Source organism: Mesoplodon mirus (genome assembly GCF_964341445.2).
Source record: "Mesoplodon mirus genome assembly, chromosome: 9".
NCBI lineage: Eukaryota > Metazoa > Chordata > Mammalia > Artiodactyla > Ziphiidae > Mesoplodon > Mesoplodon mirus.
The window spans coordinates 40,008,830-40,020,954 of record NC_138985.1 but is presented as its reverse complement, the minus strand read 5'-3'; the positions used below and the strand labels follow the sequence as shown (position 1 = coordinate 40,020,954).

The 12,125-nt window shown below is 43.1% G+C and overlaps 1 protein-coding gene across 1 annotated transcript in view; it reads left to right on the top strand.

Moving 5' to 3' along the window:
- Positions 1 to 1,169: 1,169 nt before the first annotated feature.
- The window catches only part of GPNMB (glycoprotein nmb), a 29,315-nt gene continuing 18,359 nt past the window's right edge, over positions 1,170 to 12,125 (top strand). Inside the window, exons 1-3 of the mRNA XM_082633127.1 lie at positions 1,170 to 1,421; positions 8,738 to 8,887; positions 10,814 to 10,957. Coding sequence (XP_082489253.1) covers positions 1,352 to 1,421; positions 8,738 to 8,887; positions 10,814 to 10,957 — 364 coding nt within the window. The 5' untranslated portion in view covers positions 1,170 to 1,351. The remainder of the gene's footprint in view (positions 1,422 to 8,737; positions 8,888 to 10,813; positions 10,958 to 12,125) is intronic.

The window sequence follows — 12,125 nt, the reverse complement described above, 5'->3', positions numbered from 1 at the left end:
TGGTCCTGAGTGATACAACACAAATAAATGCTTTGAGAGCAGTTATCAAAAATGATGCAGGTGGTTCCAAAAGTTATATGGAATTGCACAGATATCCTAAATGCACTTTTGAGTAAATTTCTCAGCTACCGGAGATGGTGCAGCTGTTTCAGTCCCCTTTCGGCACAGCGTATGTTTTTATCCATGTATGTCATCCACCATTTCAAGTGATGGAAGAGATCGCTCCCCATCTTAGTTTCCTCTTGGGGGAAAGGGATGTACAAGCACTAGCCAGCGCTGGGAAGAGCTGGTCATCTAAATTATGGCAAAATAAGCATAATTGTGACATTTCAACATGAGCTGGGTGAGTGAATCAGCAAAGGAGTCACAGCAAGTTAATAATCAGTGAGGTTGGAGAAAAATGGTACAGATGAACCGGTTTGCAGGGCAGAACTTGAGACACAGATGTAGAGAACAAACGTGTGGACACCAAGGGGGGAAAGCAGCGGCAGGTGGGGATGGTGGTGTGATGAACTGGGCGATTGGGACTGACATGTATACACTGATGTGTATAAAATTGATGACTGGGCTTCTCTGGTGGCTCGGTGGTTGAGAATCTGACTGCTAATGCAGGGGACATGGGTTCGAGCCCTGGTCTGGGAAGATCCCACATGATGCGGAGCAACTAGGCCCGTGAGCCACAACTACTGAACCTGCGCGTCTGGAGCCTGTGCTCCACAACAACAGAGGCTGCGATAGTGAGAGGCCCGCGCGCCGCGATGAAGAGTGGCCCCCGCTTGCCACAACTAGAGAAAGCCCTCGCACAGAAACGAAGACCCAACACAGCCAAAAATAAGTAAATTTAAAAAAGAATTGATGACTAATAAGAACCTGCTGTATAAAAAATAAAATAAAATAAAATTCAAAAGTTCAAAAAAAGAAACGAACAGAATGAATGAACAGAATCTAATTCAAAATATAAGGTAATAAAACATATTTCAAAAATTTTTAAAAATCAGTGAGGTTGGAGATAGAAATTTTATTTGGGGAAGGCTATCAAAACAGGGCCCATAGGAAAGTAAGTCCCTTTAAGTAGAAATATGGAATAACAACACTGAAATGGTGTGCGTCTGAAAAGTGAATAAATAGATACTAAGAGCAAGTGAGTCAGAAGCACATGAGTGGTTGAACTCCAGAGACCAGATCAAGCAGTGCTGCTTAATACCATCACATGATCTGCCCCGAGGCCCATATTTAATTAAAATAAGGAGTGGAGCACAGCAAAAAACAGAAGAACACCGTTGTTCTTAGCGGATGGAGCCAGAGGAGTTACAAGTTAAACCTTGATTGCCTGGATCTGTGAGAATTCAGCATGGAATGTCTCTACTGTTTCCTGGGATTTCTGCTTCTGGCTGCAAGACTGCCACTTGATGCTGCGAAACGTGAGTAACTGTCAATTTCTGTATTTTTAATCCATTCTCTGGCTGTTGTCTGAAGTGATGGGTTTGTCTGAAGTAACTTTGCTTGAGCCCAAAGTTGGACTTCAGGAAGCATTCACGCTCACTTGTTTTCTTCTTCTGAAAACCACTGGGGATGTTGAAAGTACGGCAGAATGCGTTCAGTCCCCATTCTTTGCTCCAGGCTCCTGAAGTGAAAGACATGCAGCTCCTCTGCTGTGGAGCTTTTTTCTATCAAAATTGCCACCCACTCTCTTAGAGACATTGGGAGAGAGTGTGTGGGGGGGTGAAAGGCACAGTCTCTGGCTTGAGACCACAGCAACGCTACCCACTAAATTTTGTTTCGTTGCCATCTAACAGGAAAGAGCCTCAGATGAAATGGGGCCCAAAATCTGGAATCAGACTTTCTAATAATCCCAACCCAGAAGCTATCGTCAATCCTGCTGAGGGAATTCCCTGGTGATCCAGTGGTTTGGACTCTATGCTTTCACTGCAGAAGGGCCCAGCTTTGATCCCTGGTCAGGGAACTAAGATCCCACAAGCCGCTTGACAAAAAAAAAAAAAAATCCTGCTGATAGGTTTTCACAGACCTGCAGGAGTTTGCTGCCACTGTAGTGAGGATACTGAGAAAAGAGCTAAAGCCCTGGGTCTCTTTTCTAGTTAGAGTAGAGGCTGGGGACTTTTTAACAATGCTGATGCCCAGATCAGTGAGATCAGAATCTTTGGAGGTGGGGTTGGAGCATCCTTGTTTCAAAATCTCCTCTTGTGATTGGAACGGAAGCCAGAGCTGCGAGCCACTGAGCTCACCGGCGGCCCACTTGTCCAGTCCAGGGGATCGGCGGTCATGGCAGCCCCTATCCTCCAGTGGAGTGGGAGAAGGGAGTGAATTAGACATCTCCCGGAAGGTCCACTCCACCTCACTCCAGTAGAGTGACAACGTTCCCTGGAGGAAAAGTCCTGATTTTGCCAGACGACTCCAGGGGAGGGAGGGAGGCGCTGAGAAGGGACCCACCATGTGTGTTCACTGTGCTGGCCGCCTCACTTAAATCAGTCAGCTAGTCCTCACATCCCCCTTTGTGGAGCAGATGGTCCTCCCACTCTTCAACGGGTGAGCACACGAGGAGCCCAGGTCCGGCTTTTCACCTGCTGGGCCCAGATCGAAGAGAGGAGGATCCTGGACACACGTGCACGCGTTCCTCTCACTCCTCCCAGCGGGAGAGAAAAGCCCTACAGCGAAGAGGTCCTTGCAGAGTGCGATGCCCGGCGGCGGCTGGGTGGAGTAGAAAGAGAGGGGGCCGCTGCAGGCTCGGGGTGGGGTGGGGAGGGGGCGCTGAGGAGCGGGCGCTGGGCGCGCCGGGAGTCCGCAGTGCTGGGGTTCCGGGATGGGGACCTGGGCTGGGGGGAGGGGAGGAGAGTGTCGGGAGGCCAGTTGTGCCGCCAGCGCTGAGGCCGGTGACGGGGCAGGAAGAGGAGCCGCGACTCTGACCCGGGAGCCCAGACGCAGGGGCTGTGCCGGCGGGGGGGCCGGGCCGGAGAGCGGCGGCCCGGGGTTTGTCACTCGTCTGGGCCGCACAGGGCCTCGCAACAGCCCGGGGAGGCCGGGCAGGCTGGCGCTGTTCCCCTGTCCCGGACAAGGGGGAGGGGCCGCACGGCGGATACGAGGACGAGGAAGGCTTTCGTGGCAGCCGCTGTCCTCCCTGCCAGCCGTGGGGCTGGACCACGAGTGACTTAGCGCCCCTGAGCTTTCGCTTCTTTGTTTGCAAAACTGGGTAAGAGGGTTTTTGTGACACCAGCTACCAAGGGCCTGGAGTAGCAGTCGTACGTGGTGGCAACTGTCTTGTCTCCAAGTCCCCCCCACCCCCAGGACAGACTCCCACAGAGGTCCGGGGGATGGAGGGACAGAGAGCTGACAGGTCAGTGGGAGGCCCCTGCACCTAATTCTAGCCTCCCATCCCCCAGCACCCGCTTGCTCTGCTCAGCTAAGGCAGGTTAGCCTGAGGCTGGCTGGTAGTTTGAGAGGAGGCCCAACCTATTACCAGCTGTGCCTGGCTTCACCTTGCCTTAAGGTGAAATATCCTGGCCGCAAAAAATAAGGATGGGTAGAATTTAGCAGTATATAAGACACCAAGGGATTCCTTGCCATTTTCCAGTCATAGCCGTGGTAAAAAGAGGAAGGGGAGGCTATTGACGGAGTAGCTCACAAGTGGCCAAGCCGCCATGTCTCTGCTAGTAGAGCAGGGCGTCCGAAGGGTAGAGGGAACAGCCACAGGGGTGATGGGTGTGACCCCATTTACCTTCACATCTATTCCCCTCCCCACTTTCTTTTTTAAAGTCTTACTGTTGGGGGTTTTTGATTGTTTATTCTATTTTTTAATTCAACTTTTTATTTTGAGGTTATTGTAGATTCACATGCACTTTTAAGAAATAATACAAAGAGGTCCCCGCTATGTACCCTTTACAGGGTTTCTCCCAATGGTAACATCTTGCAAAGTTGTAGTACAATGTGGCGACCAAGATACTGACATTGACATGGTCAAAATACAGAACAGTCACATCACCACAAAGATCCAAAGCCACTTCCCTTTCCCACTCCACCCAACCCCCAGCCCCTGGCAACCACTAATCCATTCTTTAGTTTTATAATTTTGTAACTTCAAGAATGTTAGAGAAATGGAATCATACAGTATGTAAGTTAGGGGAACTGGCTCTTTTTTACTCAACATAATTTATTGAGGTTGTTGTGTATATCAATAGCTAGTTCTTTATCACTGAGTGGTATACCGTACTACATGGATGTACCACAGTTTATCCATTCGCCCAATGAAAGATTTCTGGGTTGTTGCAGCTTGGGCTATTATGAGTAAAGCTGCTCTGAACATTAATGTACAGGTTTTTATGTGAACATAAGTTTCCATTTTTCTGGGACAAATGCCCATGAGTACAACTGCTTGGTTGCATTGTAATTGCATGTTTAGTTTTACAAGAAACTGCCAAACTGTTTTCCAGAATGACAGTACCATTTCCACCAGCAGTGTATGAGTGATTCAGTTTTTCTACATCTTCACCTACATCTGACGTCATTTTTAAAAATAAATTTATTTATTCTACTTTTGGCTGCATCGGGTCTTCGTTGATGCGTGTGGGCTTTCTCTAGTTGGGGCGAGCAGGGGCTACTCTTCGTTATGGTGGTCAGGCTTCTCATTGCGGTGGCTTCTCTTGCTGCAGAGCACAGGCTCTAGGCACGTGAGCTTCAGCAGTTGTGGTGCAGGGGCTCAGTAGTTGTGGCTCGTGGGCTTAGTTGCTCTGTGGCATATGGGATCTTCCAGGACCAGGGCTTGAACCCATGGCCCCTGCATTGGCAGGCGGATTCCTAACCACTGAGCCACCAGGGAAGCCCCTGATGTCAGTATTTTTAATTTTAGTCTTTCTGATAGGTATGCAGTGATATCTCATTGTGGTTTTAATGTGCATTTACTCACTGGCTAATGATATTGAACATCTTTTCATGTGTTACTTTGTCTTCTGTACATCCTCATCTGTGAAATGTCTGGTCAGGTCTTTTACCTGGATTATTTGATTTTTTAACACTGAGTTTTGAAAATCCTTTATATGTTCTAGATATTATTTCTTTTTTAGAAATGTGGTTTGCAAATATTTTTCTCCCTGTAATGTGCCTTTTTACCCTCTTCACATGGTATTTCACAGAGCAAAATTTTTTAATTTTAATGAGGTCCAGTTTATCAATTTCTCCCGTTATAGATTATGGTTTTGGTGTTAAGTCTAAGAATTCTTACCTACCTAGAACCTGAAGATTTTTCCTATGTTTTTTACTTTTTTACAGTGCCATGTGTTGAAAGGCTATCTTTTCTCCATTGGATTATATTTTCAAAAATCAGTAGGGCATATCTGTGAGTCTATTTCTGGGTTCTATAGTCTGTTCTATGGGCCTATGCGTCTATTCCTTGTCACTCGCCTTTTAAGTTTGTATTTTTCCTTGATTTTTGACATTTATTTTTTTAAATTTATTTTTATTTGTTTATTTATTTATTGGCTGTGCTGGGTCTTCATTGCTGTGCACGGGCTTTCTCTAGTTGCGGCGAGCGGGGACTACTCTTCGTTGCAGTGCCCAGGCTTCTCATTGTGGTGGCTTCTCTTGTTGCGGAGCACGGGCTCTAGAACACGGGGGCTTCAGTAGATGCAGCACACGGGCTCTAGAGCACAGGCTCAGTAGTTGTGGCGCACGGGCTTAGCTGCTCTGCAGCATGTGATATCTTCCTGGACCAGGGCTCAAACCCGTGTCCCCTGCATTGGCAGGTGGATTCTTAACCACTGAGCCACCAGGAAAGCCCAGACTTTTAACATTTAAAATCAAAGGAGAAATCTGTGTTTGGATTATGTTTCTGGAAACACCGACATTCGCTCAGGATCTGAGGAAGAGGAAGACGTCGGAAGAGTAGAAAAAACTGATCCTGGGACTCAAAGATGCCAGTCTTCATTTCTACTTGATTACAGATAACTCTGAGTGAATCATATCACTTCTCTAGGCCTGAATTTCTTCGTCTATAAATGAAAGGATTTGAACGAACTACTCTTAGTTCTTTCTATATAGAACATTCTACCATTCCATGATTCAACATTCAACTGAATTTCCAATTATAATAAACATTTATTGATAAACATAGATTTCCTGCCCTCACTTTGTTCCTCTTTGGAAACAGATACTATCTCACAGTATCACAGGACATGTGTTTTTTTTGCCTGATGTGAAGGCCCAGAGAAGAAACAAGGCCTGAAATCCCACAGCCTGTTTCGTAGTGGGTTCTGTAACTTCCAGCTCAATGTTCCTTCCCACTCCATCTACCTCCATTATAAGAAGGGAATTACATGCTTCTCCTTCCTCCTACCAACAAAGAGGAATAGAAGGCAGAGGCTAGTGGCATCCATTCAGTATGGCTTCTCTGAGTACCTTCTAAATACCACCCCTCATAGGAGGCCTCTTTCAGAATGTAAGAGAAAAGGCAGTGTTCCTGGCTCTGAGTCCATAGCCAGACCAAACTGCAAGACCATATGACTAGATGAGACAACAGTTGATAACAGTGTATGATTCGGGGCTGGCAAGGGTTATAGACAGTGGAGCTCTTGCCTGTGAGTAACAGATACTCAAAGAGGTTGAGTCAGACATTTATTGTCTCAATCCACCCAAAGGTAGACAAGGCTGGAGGAGGAGCTCAACAACATCGTCAAGGCCTCTTTCTTTTCATGCATCTATGCTGACACCCTTGGTGTGCTGGCCCGCTTCCTCAGATTTTTTCCCTCATGGTTAAATATGGCTGTCACAGCCCAGGCATCACATCATTACACCACTGTCTCCAAAATCAATTCTCAGGAGGAAAAAATGGAGATTTTTTCCACTTTATTATTTTTTTTTTTAATGATGGAGAAAAATGTTTCCCAGAAGCCTCCAGCAGATTTACACTCAGCTCCCGTCGGCCAGGACCTAATCATCAGTTCCTCCCCAAACTGTAAGGAAAGCTAGGAAAGTGATCCTCTAGAATTTTGAATCATTATGGTAAAAACTCTGCAACAAGAGAAAGAGGACAGGTGCAGGCAGGAACTGTCTGCTACAGTCCTCAAAGAAAGGACAGACAATGTGACCACCAGACTTATCAGGAAGGGCAAAAAGACAGACATCAAGATTGGAAAGAAGTTTAAAAGAACTGGAATACTATAAACCCTGGAGCAACCACTAAAACAAAGGTATAGCTAATAAGCCAATAATGCAGATAAAATGGAATCCAAAAATAATCCCAATAAGTATAAGAAAAGAAGAAAAAAGGAATAAAGAACAGAATGGATAAATAGAAAACATATAGTAGACAAATCCCACAATATTGATAATTACATTAAATGTAAATTACCTAAACACTCCAAATAAAGAGTAAAAATTATTAGACTAGGTTTTTTTAAAAAACAACAATATGCTGTCTACAAGAAACCCACTTCAAATATAAAAATATTTATAGGTTAAAAGTAAAAGGATGGGGACTTCCCTGGTGGCACAGTGGTTAAGAACCCTCCTGCCAATGGAGGGTACATGGATTTGATCCCTGGTCTGGCAAGATTCCACATGCCACAGAGCAACTAAGCCGGTGCACCACAACTGCTGAGCCTGTGCTCTAGAGCTCGTGAGCCACAACTACTGAGCCCGTGTGCCACAACTACTGAAGCCCACGCACCTAGGGCCTGTGCTTCGCAGCAAGAGAAGCCACCACAATGAGAAGCCTGCGCACCACAATGAAGAGTAGTCTCCACTTGCCACAAGTAGAGAAAGCCCGTGTGCAGCAATGAAGACCCAAGACAGCCAAAAATAAATATTAATTAATTAATTTAAAAATTTTTTCTAATATGCAAAAAAAAATAAAAGGATGGAAAAAGATGTACCAGTTAAACACTAAGCACTAATATCAAAGTATTCTTCAGAACAAGGAATATTACCAAAGAAAAAAAAGTGAATTCCTAATGTTAAAAGGGTCAATTTATCAAGAAGACTTAACAATTTAAAATAGAGCTTCAAAATACATAAAGCAAATAATGCCAACTGAAAGACAAAGTTGGCAAATTGGCACATCCATAATTATAGTTGAAGATTTCAACATTCCTCTTTCAGTAACGAAATAACAAGCACACAGAAAATCAACAGGAACAGAGAAGTTACCAAAGACAATACCAACCAGCTTGACATAAGTGACATTAAAAAAACACAATACCCCACAAGCTACACATCTGTATATGGAACGTTCACCAAGACAGGCCATGTGCTGGGCCATAAAAACATTTGTTCAGCAATGGGCCCTCCAGTACTGGTACACGTCTCCTGGAACCTTGGAGGCATTCCTCAGCCTGGCACTCCTTGAGCCAAGTAAACCATTCAGAATGGAAAAAGATGAAAAACTGCTCTGAAGATCATTGGCATCAGTGTCTTTCCTAATGATAGTGTATCAAATCCAAATATTCAGAAGACATGTTCTGAGAAACCAAATGATGTCAAAGAAATACTGACATTCAAAATTTTTCCTTGATTCACTTAAAGTACGTAAAGAGAAAGGGTCTGAGTACTTGTAGTCAAGGTATTTCCAGTACGCATTTTTTTAAAAAGCACTTTCTATCTGCTTCACATATTGGAAATATTATGTATGTGCTTTCTAATCTTATGAAGTGAAAAGTTGCTCTAACCATTGTTAGATAATGCTAAATGAGAGATGAGGTAGACAACATAATTTTTTTTTCAAATATTGTTATAGGCGTTCATGATGTGCTGAGCAATGAAAGACCTGGTTATATGCGGGAGCACAGGCAGTTAAATGGCTGGTCATCAGATGAAAATGACTGGAATGAAAAACTCTATCCAGTGTGGAAGAGGGGAGACTCGAGGTGGAAAAACTCTTGGAAAGGTAAATCAAAAGACTCAACCAAAACAACTGTAATTTCTTTTGTTTTTTTAATTTCAAGTGTACAACATAGTGATTCAATTTTTTTAACTGAAGTATAGTTAATTTACAATGTTGTGTTAATTTCTGCTTGCAGCCAAGTGATTCTGATATATATATATGTATATGTTCATATGTATATATATGAAGACACACATTCTTTTTTCTAATATTCTTTTCCATTATGGTTTATCTCAGGATATTGAATATAGTTCTATAGTTCCCTGTGCTATACAGTAGGACCTTGTTGTTTATCCATTCTATATGTAACAGTTTGCATCTGCCGACCCCAAACTCCCAGTCCATCCCTCCCCACCTCTCCTCCCCCTTGGCAATAACAAGTCCGTTCTATATGTCTGTGAGTCTCTTTCTGTTTCGTAGATATGTTCGTGTCATATTTTAAATTCCACACATAAGAGCTATCATATGGTATTTGTCTTTCTCCTTCTGACTTACTTCACTTAGTATGATAATCTGTAGGTCCATCCATGTTGCTGCAAATGGCATTATTTCACTCTTTTTTATGGCTGAGTAGTATAGTCTATTGTATATACGTACTACATCTTCTTTATCCATGCATCTGTTGATGGACATTTAGGTTGTTCCATGTGTTGGCTACTGTGAACAGTGCTGCTGTGAACATAGGGGTTCATGTATCTTTTTGAATTATAATTTTGTCTGGCTATAGTCCCAGGAGTGGGATTGCTGGGTCATGTGGTAATTCTATTTTTAGTTTTTTGAGGAACTTCCATACTGTTTTCCATAGTAACTGTACCAATTTACATTCCCACTAACAGTGTAAGAGGGTTCCCTTTCCTCCACACCCTCTCCAGCATTTATTATTTCTGGACTTTTTGTTGATGTCCATTCTGACTGGTGTGAGTTGATACCTCATGGTAGTTTTGATTTGCATTTCTCTAATAATTAGCAATATTGAGCATCTTTTCATGTTCCTATTGGCCATCTGTATGTCATCTTTGGAGAAATGTCTATTTAGGTCTGCCCATTTTCCGATTGGGTTGTTTGATTTTTGTTGTTGAGTTGTATGAGCTGTTTGTATATTCTGGAAATTAATCCCTTATCAGTCACATTGTTTGCAAATATTTTCTCCCATTCCGCAGGCTGTCTTCTAATTTTGTTTATGGTTTCCTTTGCTGTGCAAAAGCTTGTAAGTTTGATTAGGTCCCATCTGCCAAACAGCTGTAATTTCTTATTTCAGTTAGCCTTGTAGATTGCAGACTCTGAGATCACAGGGCTCATGGTGCTTCCATGAATGACAGTACACTAGTTACCAAGTGGGAGGCACCTGGATTTGGCAATCTTTCCTTTATCGCAACAATATCACTTTCTAAACTCCTCTCCCCCACCACACACACAGTAAAACCACCTTAGAAATTTACAATTGGTGCCTCTTGGAAGATTTTGAAGAGCAAGCAGTTTTGGCCTCAAACTTAAGTAACTGATGTGGGAATGGTCATCTTCAGAAGTTCTGAGACTCCAGGGCACTTTGACCATCTCGAAAGTGTGGTTTGTCAGAAAGTTAATATCTTTCTGTTCACATCAAAAGCCAATGAATCCTTCAGTCATTGGTTTTGAAATTGAAAGTTGCAAACCTTTAATACCTGTCTCCTCAATCCAATTAAATAGATTTTTAATTATTTTAAGGAAATGTTCTTTCTGTGCTTAGAGAATTCTTCAGTTGGTCTGACTTTTTAAGTTTGTCTTCTGGAATACTGTACTCTGACAGCAAAAGTGAAGAATCCTGCAACTAGTTTGTAAAGAGGCGTAAGGATCCTCTGGTCCTTATTTGTAGATTTAACTTTACTTTTTTTGTTTATCAGTGAAAGGGAAAAGAGGTGTTTGATTGAGCTCCACTTTTCTATGCCCTAGGAGGCCGTGTGCAGGCACTTCTGACCAGTGATGGACCAGCCCTGGTGGGCTCAACTATAACATTCGCAGTGAACCTGGTATTCCCCAGATGCCAACAGGAAGATGCCAGTGGCAACATAGTCTATGAGAAGAACTGCAGAAATGGTAAGGAATGTTAGTCACATTACAGGAACATGCTAGTTCTCCTAACTACTGGAGACCCTCCTCATAAACCTTAATGCTCACAGGTACTTCTATAAATGCAAGATGCTGCAGTTGTCCCTTGTCACCCCCTCCTCAAGTTGGATGACAGGGAATGTGACTATGTCCCTCCATCAACATCAGCCAAATCCATTTCGTCCAACTGGTGTCTCTCCGCTACTTGGAACTCTCCTCAGATCTATACTGTCAGGCTTGGCCTTTTTTTTTTTTTTTTGGCAGCCTTTTGCTGATGTGGGATCTTAGTTCCCTGACCAGACATCGAACCCATGCCCCCCTGCATTGGGAGCTCGGAGTCTTAACCACTGGACCGCCAGGGAAGTCCCTAGGCTTCGCCTTTTCTTAGTGCCCAGTTGATTGGACAGAGAATACCTTGTTGATTCTCAGATTTTGGTTTTATTACTTGGACTTCTTCTGGCTACTCAAAGAATAGTCAATTTGTCAGATCTTTGTTAATCAGATAGGTTTCTGCTCACAAGAATTCCTTAAATTGTGTGCCTAGCACAAATGCTAAGATGTGTCTGTTTTGGTTTTGCTTTGCTCTTAGTTAAAGCAGATAAGCTCTTTGCCCATGTTAAAGAGCACAAATGATTACAAATCCATCAAGGGGGATTATCGTGTTAGAACTGTACAGCCTTAAAAACTCAGGTAATTACTGAGATTCCTCAGTCAGTAACAAGGCTAATAAGTGCAGTTATGATCTGATTTTATTACTTAGAACTTCTGTGAAGCAGTTGATATGTTTATTTCTTATTAATTCATCATCTTCCTATGAAGAAAACAATGAATTCTGTGTAGAAAGAGTTTGATAATTAAAAAGTGTTGTTTATAATCGTCTGTAGCATTTTTTCTTTCCTTCTGAAAAGGTTAATTCTTATGAATGTTTCAAATGACAATCTAACCCTCTGAGCCCTTTTATATGAAAGAGTCCTTGTGACTTATGAAAAGTTATATAAAGTATATATCACCACTAGAAGAAACTAGAATTTTTGAAGAAATGACTAATTCCAGGTGTAGGACAGGGAAAGTACCACGTGAACCAGGGACATCTTGTTGTCCCAGAAAACAAGGGTGTAATGGGGACATGTCACAGGGACACAGAAGGCAGCTTGAG